General features: G+C 45.9%; 1 protein-coding gene across 7 annotated transcripts in view; it reads left to right on the forward strand.

The window, feature by feature from the left end:
- Positions 1-24,483, forward strand: part of KCNE2 (potassium voltage-gated channel subfamily E regulatory subunit 2) — a 170,630-nt gene that overhangs the window by 28,142 nt on the left and 118,005 nt on the right. For 2 of the 7 annotated variants that reach the window (XM_047876520.1, XM_047876522.1), the window contains exon 2: positions 11,407-11,491. The exons of 4 other annotated variants lie outside the window; for them this stretch is intronic. In XM_047876520.1, the coding sequence (XP_047732476.1) occupies positions 11,407-11,491 (85 nt within the window). Of the gene's footprint in view, positions 1-2,772; positions 2,905-11,406; positions 11,492-24,483 lie in introns of those variants that run through there. One more of the 7 variants, XR_007155941.1, reaches the window with a different exon arrangement.

Here is a 24,483-nt window from a genome sequence, read left to right on the forward strand (position 1 = left end):
GAGAGAAGGAGACACAGAATCGGAAACAGGCTCCAGGCTCTGAGCCATCAGCCCAGAGCCCGACGCGGGGCTTGAACTCACAGACCTCGAGATCGTGACCTGGCTGAAGTCAGACGCTCAACCGACTGCGCCACCCAGGCGCCCCAGCCAGCGTGAGTTTTATACTTATAATGTGTCTAGGCTTAGACCAACCACATTTTTTTTTTTTTTTTTTAAGATTTTGATTTTAAGTAATCTCTACACCCAGCCTAGGACTCGACCTGTTGAGATCAAGAGTCACGTGCTCTACCAGCTGAACCAGCCAGGCCCCTAGACTGGCCACATTTTAATTGCTCAGTTGCTACATGTGGCCAGTTGCTGCTCTTTTCGAGAGCTCAATTCTAGAACACTGTCCTTTTCATCCCTGTTTTCAAATGTATTTGAAAAATTATTTTTATAACACTGGACAAACTGCTTTTAGATGATTTGTTTCACTCCCATGGTTTTTCCAGTTGTTGGATCCATTTAGTCTCATTTTATATATTTGCCCTGTCTACATTCCTCTTGATTTCATTAGCTATAAATTTGGATATTTTACTATTTTGTTTTTCAAGAAGACCCAGCTTTTGAATTTGTTAACTAGTTCTATAGTCTTTTGTTTTATAATCATTACATTTTAACTTTATCTTTATTAATTTATCCCTTTAGCTATCCTATCCTTCAGTTTGATTGTTTTTTTCTTTTTTAAATTTTCTTTTAATGTTTATTTTGGAGAGAGAGAGACAGACGGACAGACAGAACATGAGTGGGGGAGAGGCAGAGAGAGCGGGAGACACAGAATCCAAAGCAGGCTCCAGGCCCTGAGCCATCAGCACAGAGCCCGACGCAGGGCTCGAACTCACAGACTGTGAGATCGTGACCTGAGCCAAAGTCAAGCACTCAACCTGCTGAGCCACCCAGGAGCCCCTGATTGCTTTTTCCAGCTTATTTATCATGTTATTTTTATTTTTTCTGTTTACTAATGAAACGGTGCAAGGCATATGCATTTTCATTCCATTCTGCTTTAGCTGTATTGCTGTGAGCCCTCACACGGTCATGTCTTCCTTGTTACCATCTTCTTTTGTTCTGTGCTATCAGTTCGTACTTTTTTCCTGTGACTCCACAGTTGTTTGAAAGAGTGTTTAAAATTTTCCAGTAAGTAAGGGCTTTTTGTCTTCGGATTTTTGACAATTTCTACATTGTCATTAAAGAATGTTTTCTGTTCTGTTTTTATCTTTTGGAAATTTTGAGGTTTGTTCTGCGGTCTCTTGAAAAGGAGATGTTCTCTATTTCTCTAATTTATTAGGTGATTTGGTTCTCCCTTAGCCTTGTTAGTTTTTTTTTTTTCCCACTTGCCTCGTACAGCTTTGAAGATTGGTTTTTCTCTTTGTCTTTGGTATTCTATAGTTTCACTATGAGGCATGTAGGGATGGATTTTTTTTAATTATCATTCTCAGGTCTTAGTGTACTTCTTTTACTGAGAGTTCATATCTTCCTTCGATAATGATGATCTAAGCCTTTATGTCTTTGAAAATTGCTCAATCCTTTCTTTTCTGTGTTGGAACTCCTCTTAGATATATGCTGGGTTTTCCCATTCAAATGTTCACGTGTCTCAATTTCTCTGTCACATTTTCCATCTCTTTATTTTTCTGAGGCATGTTGGGTAATTTCCTCTCGTCTTTCGGTTCATGAATACTCTCCGCATCTGTGGCAAATCTACTACATCAATTCCATTTTCCTGTAGGAAGTTTATTTGTTTTCTTTTTCAAGCTTCTATTTGGTCCTTTGGCAATATCCCCGTTCTATTTCCATTCTGTGCTTATGGTTTATGTTTTTCCCATTATATGTATTTTTTAACATGTTAGATATCTCTTTTATATTGTCCTATTATCTTTGGTTGTTGATACGCAGCTTTCCCCCCATCTGTTGCGTCTGTGATTTTCCCTCATGGCAATTCATTTCCTCATTCAGTTTGCTATCTCTGTTTATCTTCAGTGTGGCTCATATTTTTATGATAAGTCCCAGTTCCCTGGGTTTGGGGGGTTCCCTGTCTAGAGGACAGTTTTCGTGTTTCTTCCAGCAGGAAGGACTCTTATGGATTTCTCTAGTACCGAACTACTCTTGACATTGATGTTGTGCTAGATAGATATTGTGAAAGTATACTTGTCAACGGTGCCAGCCTGGGTGTCTGATTTATAGTATTTTTCCCTCTTTCTTCCCCAAAGTCCAAGTAGATGACAAGCCTCCTTGTCACTTCTCAGACGGGTGGGTAGAATGTTTCTAATCCTTGGTCTCACTTCATGTCCGGGAGTTGAATTCTGCGAAACCCAGTCCTGTGTTTTAGATCAGCTCTTCCTCTGCATGAATAATTGAATCTGCACCTCTCGGCTGGTATCAAGTCCTGGTTTCCAGAAATTTCTCACCTTGAGTTTCCTCTATCACTTCAGCTGTTCTTGCCCCAGAGCCTAACTATGGATAAAACCTTTTCTTATTAAGTTTCATCTGGAAATTTTTGTCCATTTAAAGCAGGAGTGAGGGATTTACCAAGATAGTGACCAGAATTCCACAAATAAAATTTGAAGTGAAAACTAGTTTTTACAGTAAGTCAAAGACAACTCAGTGGTGGAATAAAATTCTAAATTTTCTTGAATTTTTAAGATAGTCTGCACACTAGAGACATTTTGCTCGAGGCAAAGATTTGGGCCAATTTCCTTCATCCTTTGAGGTTACGTGTTTGTTCTGTTTTGTCATCAGGGGTACTTCTGTGGAAAAGTTTGAGAAGCGTTGCCCTGAGATGACCTTGACTGCTAAAATGGAAATCACTCTGTGGGCAAGTCCCTGACATGCAAATTAACACCCAAGCTAGAGAGCACTTGCCTGGCTCAATGGTCTGTATCTATTGTTTTTCCTAGGCCTGCCCTAAAATGTCAGGAAGCAGATCTTTAAAAATTATTATTACTCATGAAGAAAAGCGAAAACAGTACAAAAGGCTATAAAGTGGAAAGAAAAAAGCCTTAACCGATCACACCGCCCTCTCCCTCCAATTCCCAAAAGACCCCATTACCTACAGCTTCTCGTGGACCTTTCCAGAAATGTGATGTGCACACAGATTTTTTTTCTTTTTAGCACAAATGGGATCATAGTATACTTGCTGTGTAGATTTAGTTATTTTTTTATTTTTTTATTTAAAAAAAATTTTTTTAAACATTTATTTATTTTTGAGACAGAGAGAGACAGAGCATGAACGGGGGAGGGTCAGAGAGAGAGGGAAACACAGAATCTGAAGCAGGCTCCAGACTCTGAGCTGTCAGCACAGAGCCCGACGCGGGGCTCGAACTCAGACCGCGAGATCGTGACCTGAGCTGAAATTGGCCACTTAACCGACTGAGCCACCCAGGCGCCCCTAGATTTAATTTTTTTTTTTTATTGCTACCTTTTGGCTGTGTTTTCCTAGGAGCACATGTAACTTTGCCTCCTGTTTTCGGCAGCTGTAGTGGATTTCCCACACGTTAATGACCCTCTGTTCATAGACGGTGGGTTTCTATCCCCTATGTTTGCTATTTCCGACAACCATTCAGGGAGTGTACTTGTGCAGACATCTTTTTGCAAGTGTGTGAGCAGAACCGGAGAGGAAATATGGGCCAGAGTTGTGTGCGTTTAAGGCTTTGATGGACAGGATTGGACTGCTGTCCCAAAGTGCAGTGGCAATTTGTACTGTCACCACCAGTGGGAGGACTGCCTGGCGAGCAGGACTTTCAGGAGCTTCCAGATCTGTACCCTCTGCTTAGCATCCCCAGAGAGTGCACGGATGTTGCCCCCAGTCAAAGACAGAAAATCTGGTTTTTGATACCAAGATCAGGTGCTTCTTGTTTTTGAAGAATGTGGTTGCTTGAGGGGCTTTGGGGATTCCCAATATGGAGGTCAGACCTGGGTCAGAGGCTGGGAAGGTGGAATAAAGGACATTGAATGAAGAGTTCTTATACACTGAATTCCTCCTTTTTAAAAATTTTTATTTTAATTTTATTTTAAGTAGGCTTCATGCGCAGCGTGGAGCCCAGCGTGGGACTTGAACTCACAGCCCTGAGATCAAGACCTGAACTGAGATCAGGAGCCAGACACTTAACCGACTGAGCCACCCAGGCACCCCGACACCGAACTGCTTCTTAACTGCATTATTGTTTTTGGAATTTTTTTGTTTTTGTTTTTGTTTTTGTTTTTGTTTTAACGTTTATTTATTTTTGAGTGAAAGGGGCGGGGGCAGAGAGAGAAGGAGACACAGAATCTGAAGCAGGCTCCAGGCTCTGAGCTGTCAGCACAGAGCCCGACGCGGGGCTCGAACTCACAGACCGTGAGATCATGACCTGAGCTGAAGTCAGACACTTAGCCGACTGAGCCACCCAGCCGCCCCCCATTATTGTTTTTGATAAGGAATACCTTTTCACTATAAAGAAAGTGGAAAACGTGAAAACACACAAAGGAGTTAATAAAGCTACTCATCTGTGGGCGGCTGAATAATGCTGTTTATTTAAAGAATTATTTAATCTTTTAAATAATTAAGTAAAACCGCTCGGTGTGTGCAGTCGTTGGCACACAGAGTCGTCAATGAAAATAATTGCAGTAACAAGACAGACTGTATTTGGGGGTATGGCCCTTTGTTCTCGGAAATCAGTTGTTAAACGTTTTAAATATCCCTTCCGTGTACGCTGAAGTTGGAACGTAAAGATAATGCAAAGTTGTACCACGCAAATGGTTACCAAAACGTACACTGACCTTAGTGATACGCAACCCTCTCATTTAACTTAACTCTGATGAAATTTTTTTTTTTTCTTTATTGGTGGGTGACTGCATAGTATGGAAGGGGTGTGTTATCATCCATTTGGCTAATCCAGGTACCGCTCGATGATTCGGTAATTTCCAGCACTGCAATGTCAAAAGAAAGCAATACCATACTGAATATTCATGAGTGTTCAGCACGGCCTTGCACATTTCTTTGGTTATTTCCTCAGGATACGTTCTGGAATGCAGAATCGGTGGTTCAGAGGTTATGTACGTGGTTAAGTCTTTTTGCTCTATTTTGCCAAACCGACCTCTAGAAAGACTGCCTGAATTTATATTGCTGCTAGCAGTGCATAGGAGCAGAAATCCTATTTTCCTTGCCACTGTGTGGTATTCCTTTGCCGTTTTATGAAGTAAAAAACAAACAAAACAGCAGAAGAAAAGAAACAAACCCATCTCAGTTTTTAACTTTACGTTTTTATTACCTGTGAGCAGTTGCGTTTTTATATGGTGCAAGTTTTATCTTTTATGTGCGCATCCATTTAAGACAAATTGATCTGCAAGAGTTCATAGTAAAATAAGAGTAATCAGACTTTTGTCACATATACCGCAAATATTCTCAGTTTTCCGGGGGAATTCCTTGACTGTTTTTGGAGAAGGAGACTTGACATAGAGTCAGGTCTGTCTCTTCCGTCTCTATCCCGGGAGGCAGCTCCAGGTCAACAGCCGTCTTTCAGCAGATGATCCGGAGGGCCAGAGGGGGAGAAATGCTGGCGGGGTGCTGGGGACCAGGCTCCGTTAGCAGAGCCGGGTCCTGGACAACTGTCATTCCGTAGGATCTCGAGGAAATGGGCGTTCTGGGCAAGGCTTGCCTTACCACTGCCTGCCTTGCCTGTCAAGTGTCTTGCTGTGATCCCCCTGAAATCTGGTGATCAGGGAGGGAGGCTGCCGAGAACGCCCTGGGGCCTGGAGCCTATTGTCTCCTCCATTCCAAGCCGCTGGGATATTGAGGCTCCTTCTTTGTCCTTGGTGGTTGCAGGGCCAGCAGGCTGCCTTGGCATGGTTTGTCAAATGTTTCCCCGGACCTAAATGTCGCTTTGGGCACTGGGACCTTGGATGTTGTCCTCATTCGAAACCCATTCATCTTTAGTCAGCAGTCCTGGAGTGGCATGGAATGCAAGGGCAGCTGTTTTCTTGGTGGGGGCCATTATTAGAATGCCTGGAATTCCTGCCGCCGTCCTGACACCAGACAGAGAATGGAGCCCACACCGAAAGCGGAGAGCGGGAGAGAACTGGGTCCTGGGCGGCATTCTTGAACGACTTATTCAACTGGCCCTGGAGCTCCCTACGGGGAATATTTATGATATAAAATAACACATTCCTATATTGATTATGCTGGTTCCAGTCAGGGTTTCTGTTATTTGCGGCCAGAGCCTCCCAGCCGGATGGAGTAGTTAAAATGCCAAAACCCCATAAAGCCTACAGCTCCTTAGCGTGTCCCAGGGGCAGTATCTGAGAACGCACAGTGGCATCGTTCGTGTGCAAATCTTCTCTGAGATGAAATTTCCTTTACCCACTCTTCTGGGAGGTGCTCCCACCTCTGCTGGGGTTCTCATTCCAGCCTCCCGGCTCCCACTTTTCTGGGAAAGTCCAGAAAACCCTCCCGACCTGTGCACGTCTCCCCTTCAGGCTCCTGTGTGTGAAGAAGGACGAATCACCGCGCTTTTGTCAGGCACAGCTCACTACTGGGGGCTGGCTCACTAGTAGAGGGGTGACTCATTAGTGGGGGAATGGCTAGTTAGTTGAGGGGGTCACTCACTAGTGGGAGAGTCACTCCTGAGTGGGAGGGATGGCTCACAAGTTGGGGGACGGCTGACTAGTGGGAGGGGGCAGCTCACTCGTGGAAGGGCAAAGGAGATTTCCAGCTGGAGAAGACTTGGAGAAGACCAGGCACATCGAGCGTATTTGGTTGGCAACATGGATTGTTCTCTCGGAGCCCATCTCTTTCCTTCTCTATGCCTTGTCATCCTTGGAAATTGGCCTCATCCTCAAGTTTCAAGATGGCAACATCAACCTGAGAAATAGCATCCTGGGGAATGTGACTTTCTCTCCCATTCCTGCCTCACTGTACCCCCACCTGCAGGTTCTGTTCATTACTTACTGGCCATCACTGTGTTGCAGGGAGGGTGTCCTGAGGAAATCACTGGCCACTGAGAATGGAGGGCTCCTTCCGACCCGAGGCCCTGGCCTGGCCTCACAGCTACGTGGGAGTGAGGCAGATATCTGAACACTATAGGCGTTCTTTTCAGAGGGAGGATGGGGATAATAGATACTGTGACAGGCCAGGGTGCCATCTATAAATATGATTTGCAGAGTTTCACCATGTTCCAAGACTTGGTCTACAATATTTCTAACACCCACCTCAACCCCATGAGGTTGTAGCATTACCTTATTTTACAGAGGCGTAGACTATGCTTGGAGGTTAAGATCTTTTTTTTTTTTTTTTTTTTTGATATTATTAAACAACTCTCTTCTAAAATACTGTGGTAATAGAGTTTGCAAGTGGGTGGCTTAGGGATATAATTTCCCAGGTGGTGAGTGGCGTTCAGCCAAGTGCAGTGTGATGCCCTCCCCCCTTTTCCATCAGGCCGGGAGCTCCTCAGGAGCAGGCTCTCCCCTGGATGCTCCTTGCCACGAACCGTCGAAAACCACCATCGGCCAAGACAGGCCTGTTCATAATAACGGGAAGGCTTGCCAGGTACAGGACAGAATTACACCCGAGAACAAGTCAGGCGCAAACCTTTCTAGATTGACATGTCTTTCCGCCCCCACTCCAGCCCACTCAGGGCCACCCAACAAATGATGCCCTGGGGCCTTGGCATGCAATTAAAAGTGAAGAAATGCTTAATCAAATCATGCCACTTGAAGTGAGTTGGCCTGGAATGGAAACGCTGTGTGGCACTAGCCACAGTGGAAATTTACCAGGCCCAAATAGACACCAAATACTCCCAGGTTGTTTTGAAATAGATACCGTTGTGTTCTACAAAGTTCGGAGATCCGTTTGCAAATATTTAAAAACCTTTCCATTAATAACGATTGCTTTAGGAGATCACACACAGACATATACACAGGCGCACACACACACACACACACACACACCTCACTCCCCCTGCCCCCAAGGCTTCTACTATGTGCATGGGAAAAGCAGAAACCCACAGGGGGTGCTCCAGGCACCCCAAGTGTCTGTTCACCCTGGTTGAGACTCATGAATCCTATCATTCGTTGAGACAGCTCTCATTAAAAAAAAAAAAAAAGTTTATTTATATTTTCCCCCCTCAAGAATGTCATGACTAACTTTCCATTCATTATCAAAATATTCTTTTGCCACTAATTTCCCTTCTTGGTTAAAATAAACAAAGAAGCAAACCCTGTTGGCATTGCATCTAGGATGCACTCTGCTGTAAACAAGAGAAAATTTTCTTAACGGATCTTGAAGAGCCCTCCCGTGAGAATTTCCTCTATCAGCTTCATTTGGCATGGAGGGCAGGCGGCCACGATGGAGTGCAGGGGGTAAGGGGAGGCTGTCTTGAACATGCCAGGACCAAAGTATCTCATCCCTCAAGGCTTGGCTCCAATTTCTCAGGCCAGGTGCCCACCCCTCCCTGCTCTCCATGCCCTCATCAAGGGTGCAGAGCTGTGTTACCTAGACCTTGGCACTGGCTACTGTGTAAACTTGGGCGATGAGTTCACCTTTCTGCACCTCAGTTTCCTTACCCATAAAATGAAGCGGTAGGATTCATTGTTAATTTTTAAAATATTTCTTATTTTATATTTGAGAGAGAGAGAGTGAGCAAGCAGGAGAGGGGCAGAGAGAGATGGAGACAGAATCTGAAGCAGGCTCCGGGCTCTGAGCTGTCAGCACAGAGCCTGATGTGGGGCTCAAACTCATGAGCCGTGAGATCATGACCTGAGCTGAAGTCAGATACTTAACCGACTGAGCCACCCAGGTGCCCCAGAAGCTGTAGGATCTTAGGATCTGTAAGGCCCCTCCAGCAATGAGATTCTAGGATTCTAATCCAGCAATATCTACATGAAAAAAAGGGGGGTATTTTTGACCAAAAAAAAAAAAATCTTAGTTTTTAGGATTCAGGAACATGCAGTGAAAGCTCCTATATGAAATCAAAACATTTTTTTAGGTTTATTTATTTTGAGAGAGAGACAGAGAGCAAGTAGGGTAGGGGCAGAGAGAGGAGAGAGAGACAATCCCAAGCAGGCTCCACACTGTCAGCACAGAGCCCAATGTGGGGCTCGAACTCATGAACCATGAGATCCTGACCTGAGCCGAAATCGAGAGTCAGACACCTAACTGACTGAGCCACCCAGGTGCCCCAAAACATTTTCTGTTCAAAAGGCAGAACACAAGAAAAGTCCAAAAACTAACTCACCCAAGGCTTCTTTTCTAACAACACAGCTGAAAACCTCCTCCAATGCCCCAAAATATACCCTGCAAATGAAGGAAGAGAAAGGGGGCGCAGAGCATCCCTTCTTAACTGCCCTGAGCCAGGGGAGAGTTCTCATCCTTTAGCTTCACTTCTATTCCATGTCCTGATCTGAAGGACTGTCTGCCTCCTAGAGGCAGCCTCTAGGCAAGCGTCCTAGAGAAACTTTGAGGAGTCCAGGGGTGAAGGTGGCTCTCTTGACCAAAGAGTAAAGCAGAGGTCTGGGGAGGGACTCACCTGAAAGTAAATCAAAACAAAACACTGAGTCCTTCTGTGATAGATGTGGCTACTGGTAGATGAGACACTGCTCAACATCCTTTGCAGGCCCTCTGGCGTGGTCTCCTGGTCTTGTTCTACATGGAAGGGAAGGTGGGGAGAGAGAGGGACCGCTGTTAGGAAAGGCGTGACTTTTCAGGATGGGTCAAAAGGGGATGTTGTTGTCCCCGCTGGGGAAATTCCCCTCTTGGGGAATGGCAACAGTGATGTGACCAAGCTTTCCAGAGACCCCTGAGGTCCAGCTATGGGATTAGGTCTTGCAGCCACAGCAGTGGGGGAAGGACCCCTAAGAGGAGTCAGGAAGGGAAGCCAGAGAACTGGGAAAGGAAAGTGGTGTGGAGGAGCCAGTGGGTGAGTCTATTTGAGGAAGGAGGGAGTGCCAGTGAGGCTGAGAGGTCAAGGAAGAAGAGGTGCAGCATGGCCACTCTGGGCATTTGGAAATGGGAAGGGACTTGAGGGGACGGATGCTGGGATTTCTGTACTACTACCAGGCGGGAGCTATCATGGCCATCCGCCTACACCAGGATGGTGTAGGGAAATAAAGATGATACTGACAATGCTCTAACAGCCATGCCTCAGTCATGGTTTCCAGTTCAGCCGAGAAGATGGATGCTTGTGCCAGTTTCAAGGGAAATAAGAACAGTGAGGATGATACAGTGTTGTCTTCTCTAAATCCAAATTCATTTAACCTAAGAGACTTTTCTCTATTTTGAGATTATGTCTTCTCCAATTTTGGTATTAAAAATGTCCTTTCTTTTGTGAAGTGATGGCAATAGGTGGTAGTTTTTGTTGTTGTTGTTGTTTTTTTAATGTCCTTATTTGACAAAATAAAGAATTGGCAAATCTAGCTGGTGCCTACGGCCAGTTCTGCTAGTTTTCTCTGAGTATTGGTTTTCCCTTTCTTACATGCCAAGAGAAATTTAAGGGGCATGCGACCACCCAGAATAAAGCCTACAGCTCCCGGTTTTCCTTGGGGCTAGGTGTGGCCAGCTGTTGACGTTATGGCTAATGAGATGTTTGTAGAAGTGATGCCTCCAACTTCTGGGTAGTATCTTTAAAGAAGGGGCCTGTCTGCTCTCTGCTACTTTTCCTCCTCCTGAAAGCTGGAATATAGGCATGGAGTTATCTGGGACTATGAAGATGAATGCAATGCGTTGGGAGTGGCAGAGGAACCAGACAGATGGAGCCCCAAACCATAGCGTTACTGTATCAGCCCAGGATGCTTATATAATGTGAGAGAAATGGGCACTTATATTTCACGTCTCTGCAGATAAAATGAGTCGACATTTACATGATATTTGCAGTGTTGAAAATAGATGAGATTATCCAGGAATAGAGAGTAGAGGGAGGAATAAGAGGGCCTAGAATGGAGCCTTAAAGAAGTTCAATATATAGTAGTTATATAGAGGGGGAAGGACCCCTAAGGGGAGTCAGGAGGGGAAGCCAGAGAACTAAGAAAGGAAAGTGGTGTGGAGGAGCCAGTGGGTGAGTCTATTTGAGGAAGGAGGGAGTTCCAGTGAGGCTGAGAGGTCAAGGAAGAAGAGGTGCAACATGGCCACTCTGTTTAAAATGGAAGTAATTGGTGGCCTTATCAAAGGCTGTTTCATTGAATTGGTGGGATGAAATCCAAGGGGAGGGAGGGAGGGGGAAATGAGAGGGTGATAGAGAGACAACACACTCAGAAAGTGTGGCCATGAAAGGAAGAGCAAGAGGGTAGGGGCTGGAGGGAGATGAGGAGACTTCTCTCCTCTCCTTCCCTCTCCCCTTCTCTCCTCCCCTCCCTTCTCAGCTTTTCTTTTTCTCCCTTTTTTCCCTTTTTTTTTTTTTTTTTTTTTAGAAAATCTGCAGAATGCAGGGCATTTACCCACTGATGGGAAGGTTCCAGAACAAAGAAGAGATGGAAGAAACAGGTTAGCGAGAAGGTAATTGCTGCAAACAGCTCTCGGGAAGATGGGAGGCAAGGAAGACAAAGAGCATCTGTGAAGGAACTGGCCCTCGGCAGGAGGATGGAGAGTTGGTTGCAAATTCAGGAATGCATGTTGGACAATTGGTTCTCTTTTCTCAGTGCAATAGAATGCAAGGTGGTCCATGCAGCTGTGGGATTTGCCTCCAGCGGTGCTCTGCTGGCCTGGGGGCAGGTGTGGGGAAGATGGATGTTCATTCAGGGTTGGAATTTTGCTAGGTGAGTGGGATGTGAGGACAGAGGAGGAAGAGAATGTCTAGTATTTGGAAGAGTGAGAGAATGGAAGCTGAAGAGACTGAAAACCGTGGATAAGGAACACCTGGAGGAACACCTGGACTTCACTGGTCCAACATCCACAATGGAGTTGAGTAACAGATGTAGTGGGGATATGGAATTGAGGGGAAAGTTAGGATAGAAGGCTGCAGTCAGAGAGTGAGAGCACTTGGGGTCGAGATTCTGAGGAAGAGGAGCCCATAGTGTCAGTCAGGCCCAGATAGGCATGGGAGTGGGGGCTGAGAAGGAGGCAGGAAGAAGTTGCTGGAGATCAGAGGACAAGGAGCCAAGAGGCCAAGATCATGGCTGGGCCAGCCATAAGGATTCTAAAGCAGCGACATGAATGGGGGTGGAGAAAGTTGTGAACCATTTGCTAATTGTTGGTTGGATGAGGAAAGGCACCAAGCAAAGTGCAGAAATGACTTAGACTAGGGCAAGGATAAGACCTGAATGACCTTAGCCTCAGTTGAGCGGCTAATTTGCAAACCCAGGAAAGAAGTGTTCTGGAAGTGACAATGCAGAGCCAGCTCAAAGTGGCGCCAACTCCTAGACCCAATGTCAAGAGCATAAGAGTAAACAGTTTCCATTTGGGAAGCCTTCAACAGAAGCAGTATCTCTGGGTCAGCCATCATCAGCCAGCTTAGTCACCTTAGCACCTCCTGGGAAGCTTTTAAAATGCAGATTCCAGGGCCCCACCCAGGCTAATTAAATCTATATATTTAGGGAAAGTGCCTGGGCACAGATCTGGCTTCCTAGGCTTGAGTCCTACTGGTCCCTGTGTTCAGTAGGGCCCCATTCTTAGTTTAAGGCAATCTTGATATTCTTAATCATTTTTGAACGGGGTGCCCTGCAAATTTGGGTAATTAGGCCTGTCTGGGTAGCAGTATCCTTTAAGAAATCTTCTCAAACGAGGGGCACCTGGCTGGCTCAGTTGGTAGAGCATTCAATTCTTGATCTTGGGGTTATAAGTTCAAGCCCCATGTTGGATGTAGAGATTACTTAAAAATAAAATTTTAAAAAAGAAAAGAAAAGAAAGAAATCCCCTCAAGGGATTCTGATGCGTGGGTAGGGTTGAGAGTCACCAAGTTAAGCCAAGAGTTGAAGAAATGGCTGAGGGTATAGGGTGGGAGGAAGATGGCGGAGGGTATGGGGAGGATGGCACGTTTGCACAGAGATTTCTACTCTAGGTCTATGTTTGGTTCCTTGGAGAAGGAGGAGTGCTGGAGCCTAACAACTTTGCCATGGCCTGAAAGGGAGGCACACTGGTGGGGTGTGGGGCTGGAGAGTCTTTGCTCTGTAGTCTTCTGGAGAGTGCATGGGCAGCCCAGGGGCAGTGGAGAGAAGAGACTACATAGAGTTGGGGACAGGGGTGAACAAAGCTCAGCACGTCGCTCTGGGCCGAGGCACTGAATGACTTTGTGGGGTAGTGGGCACTGGGATGGGTACAAGAGTCCAGAGTTCCTCAAAGCTGAGAGACTCAAGATGTTTGGCTGGAGGTCTAGGCTTGGAAGCTACCGTCCCATAGATAGAACATGGAGCAATGCTAGTCTCCCATTTTGAGCACTCGCAATGCTCAGGGAACCTTACCAGAGACGTGGCATGTCCATGAGAATCTTGTTTTCCCTGGGGAGTCTGAGAGGAAGTGAGCAGAGCTATGTAAACCGAGACAGGGCTCTGGGAAGAGGCGGCTCCCCAGAGAAACGAGCCACAAACACAGGCGCCACAGGGTCACTTGTCAATGAAATGTTGGTTGTTTTTCTAAACTACGAGAGATAAGAGGTGGTGAAATCTTCCCTCAGCTTCAGCCCTTTAGTATAAATATTTCTTTCAAAATCAGCCCAGACAAGGCTGGGCCTGAAGGAGAAGGCAGGTACATAAGGCCTGCGGGCCCATCTCTGGGAGCTGCCGTGTCAGGGCCGACCATGGAAGCACCAGGTGGAACCAGGTGCATCTGAGGCTCATGAGACCCCCTCCTGAGGGCAAAGAAGCTGCCTGAGGAAAGCCTCATCTCAAGCCTTTAGCAATGGTCAGGGGAGCAGCAGATACCATCGTCACTCTCTCACACTCAAACATGGCCAAGCAACAGGAGAGGTTGGCAAAGGTCGCCTGATTCAGGCTACCTCCAGATTTGGCAGAGCAAATCTAAGCACTTGCTACTTCAGGAACAGCTGAGGCATGAAGGAGCCTCTCATCTGGGTACATTTTTGTCCACCCTGGCCTCACAGGAGCCTGCCCCTCCTGCTCGCTGGCCTCCAGCCTCTTGTGGTCCAGGTGGATCGACTGGCTGAGCTTCGGAGGCCCATACTTGCTCAGGGATGTTCTTCTCGGGACACTTGCATGGCTCAGTTGGTTGAGTATCCGCTTAGGTCATGATCTCATGGTTCGTGGGTTCAAGCCTGCATCCAAGTTAGTGCTGACATTAATCCTCTACTTGGGATTCTCACTCTCCTTCTCTCTCTCTCTCTGCCCCTCCCCTACTTGTGCTCTCTCTTCTCTTTCAAAAATAAGTAAAGAAACTTAAAAAAAAAGAAGAATGTCTCCTCACTGACCCTGAAATACATTAAAAGGTCACTTTTGGGACGCCTGGGTGGCTCAGTCGGTTAAGCATCCGATCCTTGGTTTCAGCGGAGGTCATGATCTCACAGGTTCATGAGTTCCAGCCCCGTGTATCCGGCTCTGCCCTGGTGGTGCAGAGCCTGCTTGGGATTCCATCCCTCTCTGCCCCTCCCGAACTCACGCTGTGTCTGGATCTCTCAAAATAAATAAACACAACTTAAAAAAAAAAGGGAGATCACTTTCATTTGCCCCTTTCTGATATTTGAGGATTTTTCCCCTTCACGGCAACAGGGAAGCCATCTTGCCAAGTTCGCTTCCCAGTGGAAAGCTTCGTGACTTTACAAAAGTTGAGAACTGGCCCCTTCTTCTTTCCATCCGCACGCGGGTCAGTGTGGCTGTGTGGCACGTCTGTGCACATGGGGAAGTCCTCTCCAGCTCTGGCCACAGTGTGTCTCTCCCTGGGAGTCGGTGTTGGCCCTCTTGCCAAGGAAGCCGAGTCCTTTCCCTGATCCGGGGAACCAGACCACTCATCCCTGGGGCATTTCCTGGTTCCGGACACCTCTGATGTCTGCACAACATCTGCTTCTGGCTGGAGGATCAGTTGTCGGGGCACCAGCACCTCTGTTTTGGGTATCGTCCCATGTCTATCTACAGCCCTTGCCCTAAATCAGTGGTTTCTAAACTTTTCTGATTACGTGCCCATTTAGTAAGAGGTTGGTGGGGGGTACATACTGCCCATCTGTTTACTTATACACTGCACATTATATAAATTATAAAAGAAACATAAAGTTGAGGTTAAAAGGAGGAACGTGATGACATAAACAATGTTTTTGAGTGTTGTTAATTGTGGTGGCTTCTGATTACTGCTAGTCACTACCTCGAGGCCTAGGAATCTAGATTTGAGGTTCATTGTTAACAAAAAGGGATATAACTACCTATTAGAAGTAGTTTTCATGTTAATTCGGAATGATTTCTGGCCAGATCTGATCAGCTTCTCAAGTTTTAATCGTGCTGTGGGTGTGGGGGCCCACTTATAAGGGACGAGTCAACTATACTTAACATTATTTCCAGGCAAGACTTTTGGTAGTAATCCTAAGTCTACCCATTCATCTTGTGGGAACTGATCACATCACGATGAGATGATCTGATCTATAAATCCTCTTATCTGGGTGCAGGCTGAGCGTTCTTGGTCTTGTCGCTCTGCCCGAAAGCTGGCTCCTCCCTCAAGAGGCCTCAGATCCTGCCTGTGAGGGACTAAGTCAGAGACCTATGAGCACCTTTGTGTTAAATATTGGAATATTAGCTTGCTGGAGCTGCTGTAACAAAGTGCCACAAATTGAGTGGTTTGAGCAACAGAAGTTGATTATGTCACAATTCTGGAGGTTGGAAGTTTGAAACTAAGGTACCATGATGGTTGGTTCTTCCTGGAGGCTGTGCAGGAGAGTCTGTTCCTGGCCTCTTTCTTAGCTTCTGGTGGTTTCTGGCAATGGTTGGTGTTGGTTGGCTTGTAGACTCATCACCCTGATCTGTCTTCGTCTTCACATCACCGTGTGTGTGTGTGTGTGTGTGTGTGTGTGTGTGTCCAAATTTCTCCTTTCTGTAAGGGCACCAGTCTTACTGGATTAAGGCCTACCTTAATAACTTTATTTTAACTGATTAGCTCTGTAAAGACCCTCTCTCCAAATAAGGTCACATTCTGAGGTGCTCGGGGTTATCTTTTTTGGGAGCAACATCATTCAACCCATAACAATTAGCAAAGCTCATTGTTTTCTGACTTTTAGGTAAAAATAAATAGAAGTTCTAATGGCTTCTTGTGGCAGATCCCGGTGGATAATGGCCTGGTGCACCCGTGGGGTGTGTGTACTTTTCTATGGAGACCACTGCCTCATTAGTTCAGTCCCTCCTCCTCTTTTCCCTGTGATCATTCACCCCCGGTTCTCATTAAGGGCAAGGAGGGTGTGAGTATGTGGAAGACCAAGCCTTGAAGAGCTCCGTTTGGAATTCCATAGAAGATTGGTTTCATGGGGGACTTCTGGCATCAGGATGGCCAGCAAGCCTCCTCTCTCCTCTTCCAAACCTTAGAAATAATAAGAAAGACAGTTTTAAGTGAAGGCATAACTTTGTTCAAAAGCAAGAAGGGAGAAAACAGTTAAGTGGTTTTTCAAAAAGTTACGCATAGAATTACCATAGGACCCAGCTATTCCACTCCTAGGTGTGCACACCCCCAAAGATTTTAGAAGGTTTTCAAACAAAAACTTGTACATGAATATTTATAACGGCACTATTCACAGTAGCCAAAAGGTAGAAGCCACCTAAATGTCCATCAGCTGGTGAATGGATAAACAGAATGCGGTCTAGCCAGACGATGGATGATTACGACACCTAACAAAGGGTGAAGTACAGATACACCTTATATCACAGATGAACCTTGAAAACGTGATGCTAGGTGAAAGAGGCCAGATACAAAAGGTCGCATATTGTACGATTCCATTTATATGAAATGTCTGGAATAGGTCAATCCGTAGAGGCAGAAAGCAGATTAGTGGTTGCTAGGGGCTGGCGGCAGGTGTTGTTGGGAGGAATGGAGAGCGGCCGCTTAATGGAAGTGATTTTCTCTTATGGCGATGAACGTGTTTTGCAACTAGATAGAGGTGATGGTTGCAAAACGTTGGGAGTCACTGAATGGTGGACTTGAAAATGGTTAATTTTATGTTATGCGAACTTACCTCAATTTAAAAAATTAAAAGCAAGAAGAGGAAGTCTTGGGGGAATCTTTAACCCTAAATGGCTTAATGAGGCGCTGTGGGCACCCTCTGGCTCCGAGTGAGCAGCCCCGGGAGGGAGCACTGGGTGGTACCTTCCAGTGTAATGACAATCCTGCGATCAATCTGGACAGACTCCACCAAGCTGTCCGTGGGAAAAGCCTAGCAACAACGTGGAATTTTTTTTTTTTTTTTTTAATCAAATGGCTCGGTGCTGTCTGCTCTTCCGAGCTCTAGGGCAGTGTCAATGCATTAGCAACCATGACTTACACGACCCCTTCATGTCTTCCCTATCTTACTCCCAAACCTTAAAATCCTGTGTTTTAAGTTCCTCCTGATTTCTTGGGAATGCAGTTCATTGACTTGGAATGACTATAATCTCCGGTGGAGAATAACATGCTTACTGGCTAAATAGCTCCTTCTCAAAAGAGCTGCAAAAGCAGATTATGTGCAAATTCAGAGAATGCTTTTTGGTGCCAAGCCCTGGTTGGATTTGAAAGGTCCTGTCAAGTTTCAGATTCACAGCTTGACATTTACATGGTTATTTATGCCACTTATTAACTGTGGTGTATTAGTAGCAATCTAATTATGACTGCCCTCTTCGTTTGTCTTGTGAACAGCAAGAGAAGATTGCTTTGAGACAAGAGTTCACCCTGGGATGTACTTATTGAACACATCTGGGGAAGGATGGGGCCAAAAGGGCTGATGGCTTTGGCATGAGCTCCTTTTGGTCTGTGACGTTCTTGAAGCTTTTGCCCCAAGAACCCTGGTTGCTGGGCATTGCTGCTACTCTGGGTCCAGGAAGAGGCAGAAAGATGTGCTCTTGGGACCTGAGAGGCTGCCCCAAGCGCAAAGTCTTGAATAACCTTTGTTTCTAGGAGATTCTGAGGCACACAAATGGAAGCCCTGCCTTTCTTTAAGGTGGTTCAGAAAGCCAGCCTGAGTAGGGAATTGCGAGGAGCCAAAATCCTGCTTTTTGAGAATTTTGTTCTAATTTTTTGCATTCTGACATAAGAAAGATCAGGAGCCGTGATTCCCAGCTTGGTCCCTGCTTTGCAAGGAGAACCTGCGCTATTCTGAGGGGCCTGGCCTCTCCAGCTCAGACCTGGAATGACAATGAACCCATATTCTGAGGCTTTTGGTTATAACATTCACCTTCCCTCCACCTTCCCCACCCTGTGGGGGCTGTAGGGTGAGATGGGTCCTGAAGGGTGGGGGGCACTCAGCAGGGTGAGGGAGAGCACAGAGCAGCACAAGAGAAGATCTACAGTTTCTTGGCTCAGAAGGAACGTCACTGGGTTCCTCTGGCTCCAGGTGAGACAGACTGAATCCTGACACTTCACAGGATAACTAGAGAGACTAAGGAAAGCACATCGGAAAATAAACAAATAAAGTAACTCATAGGGACGTAGGGCCATATAAAGTTTCTAGCCTTGACACCAAAAGCATGATCCATAAAAAGAAAAATTGGCAATTTTACCTCCTCAAAGTTAAAACGTTTGCCTCACTGAGCTGCAAGCCTCTCCTTAAAGATGCACAACTTCCGGGGCGCCTGGGTGGCGCAGTCGGTTAAGCGTCCGACTTCAGCCAGGTCACGATCTCGCGGTCCGTGAGTTCGAGCCCCGCGTCAGGCTCTGGGCTGATGGCTTGGAGCCTGGAGCCTGTTTCCGATTCTGTGTCTCCCTCTCTCTCTGCCCCTCCCCCGTTCATGCTCTGTCTCTCTCTGTCCCAAAAATAAATAAAAAACGTTGAAAAAAAATTAAAAAAAAAACAAAAGATGCACAACTTCCTGTTACTGGTGACTGGGAATGGCTTAGTCTCACACCCGTGTGGTCACGCTGTTGGTGACACAGCCCTTCCAGGCCTTCAGAGCAGCTCCGTGCTTTAGGGAAGGGAAAGTTGGAATCCACTCACATTTGGCCACCTTCTTGGAAAGAGCCCCCCATCCTGCTGATAGCCATTTTTATGAAATCGAATTAGGTTGCTCAGTGACACTTCCCCCTTCCCCAAATCATCTTTGCATCTTGCTTTCCATGAGTTCGGATGCCATTTGCCACACCCCTGATGCTTTGCCACTGGGTGAGGGTTGAGTCTGGGCTGCTTGGAGCAAGGACCACCTACTTATCTAGAGTCTCTGCAACTTCAGATGTGTGCAGCCGTTGGCTGCCAGGCAGAGGAGTTTCTAAAAGGAAGAAACAGGCAAGACAAAAGTCAAGCGAATGCCCACACAAACACCTGAAACCGAGTTTTGACAAAGGAGCAAAAGCAGTTCAGTGGAGGATAGACTGTTCATCAAATGGTGCTGGAGTGTTTGAGGTCCACAGGCAGGAAAACCAAAAAACCCCCAAGCCCCCAGACCTCCACCTAAACCTTACACGTTAGTACTCGTTGTTATTATTACTCATGATCACATCATGACTCATTTATATTTACACAAAAATTAACTCAAAATGGACACGGGCTTACATTTACAATGTAGAAAATAAAACTTCTAGGAAAGAAATAGAAAATCATAGAGACCTAGGACTAGACAGAGAGGTTTTTCTTTTAATTAAGAAAATTGTTTTAATGTTTATTTATTTTTGAGAGAGAGAGAGACAGAGCATGAGCAGAGGAGGGGCAGAGAGAGAGGGAGACGGAATCCAAAGCAGGCTCCAGGCTCCGAGCTGTCAGCACAGAGCCTGAAATGGGGCTTGAACCCACAAGCTGTGAGGTCACCTGAGCTGAAGTTGGACACTTAACGCCCTGAGGTCCTTTTCTTTTAAGTTTATTTATTTATTTTGAGAGAGAGCATGCATGAACAGGGGAGGGGCAGAGAGAGAGCGAGAGAGAGGATCCCAAACAGGCTCCGTGCTGTCAGCGCAGAGCTTGACGTGGGGCCTGATCCCATAAACTGCAAGACCATGACCTGAGCTGAAATCAAGAGACAGATGCTCAACTGACCAAGCCACCCAGGGGCTCTTAGTTGAAGAGTGTTTAGACTTGACATCAAAAGCATAATCCCTCAAAGGAAAAGTTAATAAAATCCTCAAAATGGAAACTTCTGCCCTGTGAGGAGAATGGAACGACAAGCCTGGCAGAAAATGTTTGCAAAACACATTAGCCAATAAAGGACTTGTATCCAGAATATATAAAGAACTCCCGAAACTCAATAGTCAAAAACCCCCAAAGAATCCAGTTAGAAAATGGGCAAAGACACAAACAGATGTTTCTCTGAAGAAGATATGCAGAAAGCAAATAAACACAGGAAAAGATGCTCAACGTCATTAGCCATTAGGGAAATGCAAATTAAAACCACAATGAGATATCACTATCACCTACCAGAATGGCTAAAATCAAAACCACTGATAACACCAACTGCTGGCAAAGATGGGGAGAAACCAGATCACTCACACATTGCTGATGGGAATATGAATGGCATAGCCACTCTGCAAAAGTCTGACAGTTTCTTACAAAATTAAACATGTACTCACCATATGACCCAGCAATCATGCTCTTGGACATTGTCCCGGAGAAATGAAAACTTATGTTCACAACAAAACCTCTACAGAAATGTTCGTTGCGGCTCTATTTGTAATGGCTTCAAACTGGAAGCAACCCAAAAGTCTTTCAATGGGTGAATGGTTAAATAAACTGGTACATCCATATCTCTGTCAATTTCCTGCTGGTGATATTATACTATAGTATAATTATACTATAGTTATGCAAGATGATGTTATCATTTAAGAAACTGGGTGAAGGGGTCTTCTTGAATTACTTCTTACAACTGCATCTGAATCTACAATTATCTTAAAATAAAAAGTTTTTTTTAAGAAAGTAATATTGAAAAAGTCAAGTGGATGAGGCGCACCAGGACTAGGCTTTTCGAAGCCCTCATAAGGCAGACCGCAGAAGATCTGGGAGCTGAGGAAGAGGAACCTTTGCTTGAAAAGTGCAATGAATAATAGCACTGTCTCTTACACGGTCCACCAGTTTGGCTCCTTGGCATTTACTCAAACGAGTTAAAAACTTATGTCCATACAAAAACCTGCACACGAATGTTTATAACAGCTTTTTCATAAACGCTAACACTTGGAGATAGCCACGATGTCCTTCAGTAGGTGAATGGACGCATAAACTGTGACATGTCCATAAAACGAAATATTATTCAACACTACAAAGAAAAGAGCCATCAGGCCACACAAAGACACGGAGGAATCTTAAATGCATGTTATTAGATTCAAAATACCAATCTTTAAAAGGCTCCATACTGTATGGTTGCTGGAAAAGGCAAAACTGTGGACACTGGAAAAAGATCAGTGGTTGCCACGGGTTAGAGAGAAGGGAGAGGAGGATAAATGGGCAAACCACAGAGGATTTTCAGGGCAGTGAAACTGCTCCATATGGTACTGTAATTGTGGATACATGTCATTATACATTTGTCCAAACTCAGAATACACGCCACCAAAAGTGAACTCTAATGTAAACCATGGATTCTGAGTGATAATCATGTGTCAATATAGGTTCATTGATTGTAACAAAATGTTAAAAAATCTAAAAAAAAATAAAGCCTAGTAAAAAATAATAGCAGGGGCACCTGGGTGGCTCAGTCGTTTAAGCATTGGGCTTTGGCTCAGGTAATGATCTCACAGTTTGTGGGTTCGAGCCCCACGTCAGGCTCTGTGCTGACAGCTCAGAGCCGGGAGCCTGCTTTAGATTCTGTGTCCCCACCCCCTCTCTGCCCCTCCCCTGCTTGAGCTCTGTCTCTCTCTCCCTCTCAGAAATAAATAAGCATTAAAATAAAAAAAATAATAACAGCACTGCCTTTATTAACATCCTCACACAATTCAAGGTGCTTCTAGAAACATTTTCTCCTTTTAAGGACCATCCTTAAGATCATGCTCTGTAGTAGATGGAAGGTGGAGGGTGTAAATGATAGCAAATGCTGTGTAGAGCACACCAGCAAGGGACCAGGAGGTGCTCATGTGATCAGGGACACATCTGTCCCCCTAAGGGCAGGGATGGGTGAGGAGAAGTCTCCCTGGGGCTCTCTGGTAGGGTGAGTGGGTGGCAGGGGTTCTTGAGGCTCCAGTACAGGCAAACTAGATGGGGGCAGGGAAGAGAAGTGTGCAGTCCAAGAGAGGGAGGACCAGAGCAGAGAAGTGATAGGTGTCTACTGGGACTCTCTTTCTGACACTGGATGCCATGCTAGGGTGTCAGTGGGACTCTGCTGTATACACAGGACAAGGAAAGGAGAGGCGAAAGCAGAAAACTGAGCCAGGAGTGGGGTTGGTCCAAACTCAAAACGGAAGGGGTAGGAGTCAGAAATCTGGGATGGACCCAGTAATTAACCCAAAGGGTTGATTTACTCTGGGGACTTCATATATAGCCAGGGAATGATAGAGAACAAGGTGGGAGGGCGTTTTTCACGGTGTCATGACTTCTAGAGAGGTATACCTGCTGATTTCCCTTATGCATGTCTTCTTAAATGATCTCTTTTCTAAGCACTTGTTTGGGGCATGGGGTCCGGTACACAGGCATGCCTGCTGTTCATCCTGGCAGAGAAAGCTGTCTCCCTCTTGTGGTCCCTTGGGGGAAACCACTCCACGCACCTGGCACCTTTGGAGCTGGAAGGGCCAAGGGGGTACTTTCCAATCAAGAGGTACAGGCGAGTGGGAAATGGAGCCCCAGCATGGCCCTTGGCTAATTGAAGCCAAAATAGGTGCACAGGAGGGTTGTGAAAATCAAGGGTAGTGAAGGAGAAGAAAATGGAACAACTGGCAGAAGATTCCAGATTCCTGACTAGGCGCTGTTGCCTTGGCAACAGGAGAAGCAACACGTTTGGAAGGAGAAGCGCTTTTGTTCTCCAAGTCCTCCTTTTGTGGGCAGCCTCAGCCCCCTGCCCCGTCCGAGATGCCCAGGAGCACCCTCCTTCTGTGCAGCAGGGCGGCAGATACTCATGCTTCTGTGATCATCATGGTGTGCCTTTCTGGGGACAGTCACAAAGATTTGAAAAAGCAAGGCCATCCCAAAGACCTGTGGTTATGTAGCCCCTTCTGATCTTGGATCTCGGTGATGTCCATTGAACTGAGGTCTACTGAGCGAAGGTGTTGACTTGGGGTCATGTGGCACACGTGGCCAGGGGCCCAGCCCTCCTGCCTCCTGGGGGCAGCCTGGTCCACTGCCAGCCTCATCCTGACCAATCAGTGAAATGCAAATCAGAGGTTAAAGAAGGAAGGAAAGTGCTGATGCCTGGGCAGGGGGAGATGAGGAGATTTGCCTAACAGCCCTGTTTGAGGCTTGAAGGAGTCAGATGCCCTAGGAAGTAAGTCTCCTCACCTCCAGGGCTGAAGGGCTGCCCCTCTCGGTGGCCTACTAGGTTTGGGTGGCCTTCAGTCGCCACGAGGTAATGGCCCGGGGACTGCCTTTCTTCCCCACTGACAGTGGACTCCTGAAGGGCACATGGGGTCTCCCTCCCTGGGCTCTCTCTGGCAAAACACAACTGTGCGGGGCTGGCTCGGCTTTGCGACCCTCACTGTGATGTGCTGCAACCCAAGAGGACCGTGAACTTAATTAGAACCAGACACTGTCACCTGTCTCCATCCTTGCTGCCTGTAATCCCAAACCAAGATGTGTTCAAAATCCCTGCTTGGTTTATTAAATTTCTTATTTCATTTAGTTTTTAACCTTTTATTTTGAAAAGTTTCAAGCTTGCAGAAAGGTGGTAAGGATAGCACAGCGTACATCTGTCTGCCCTTGACCTACAGTTAAGGTCAAGGCATCACCACGTGCACTTTCAGCTCTATCCTTATGTAGACATATTATCACCATTAGTTACTGAACCATTTGAGAATAAGTTGCAGACACCATGATCCTTCATCCCTGAGTGCTAAGAATAATCACAGTATATTTATGACCTCAGAAAATTTAACACTGATACAATACTAAATGTAATATACAGTCCAAATTCAAGTTCCACCAATGCCCCCCAAAATGCCCTTTGTAGTAATTTTTGTTTTCTGATCCCAATTAAAACCTTAAAAAAATTTTTTGTGTTTGTTTATTTGTGTTTGTTTATTATTTGTGTTTGTTTATTTGTTTATCAGACAGACAGAGCCCAATGAGAGGCTCGAACCCATGAACGTGAGAGCGTGACCTGAGCCGAGGTCAGACACTTAACTGATTGAGCCACCCAGGCGCCCCCCCACCCCACAAGTAAAAACCTTCTGTCCTTAGTGTCAGCAGTTGTTGAAAAGCTGGATCTGGCTACACACACACACACACACACACACACACACTTAAGGTTCACTGCCAAGCATGAAGGATCTTAATGTATTTATTCCTTTATTTTTTGTTGACCAGCTGCCTCTCCCCATGGTGG

The sequence above is a fragment of the Prionailurus viverrinus genome, chromosome C2 (genome assembly GCF_022837055.1).
Source record: "Prionailurus viverrinus isolate Anna chromosome C2, UM_Priviv_1.0, whole genome shotgun sequence".
NCBI classification, from domain to species: Eukaryota; Metazoa; Chordata; class Mammalia; order Carnivora; family Felidae; genus Prionailurus; species Prionailurus viverrinus.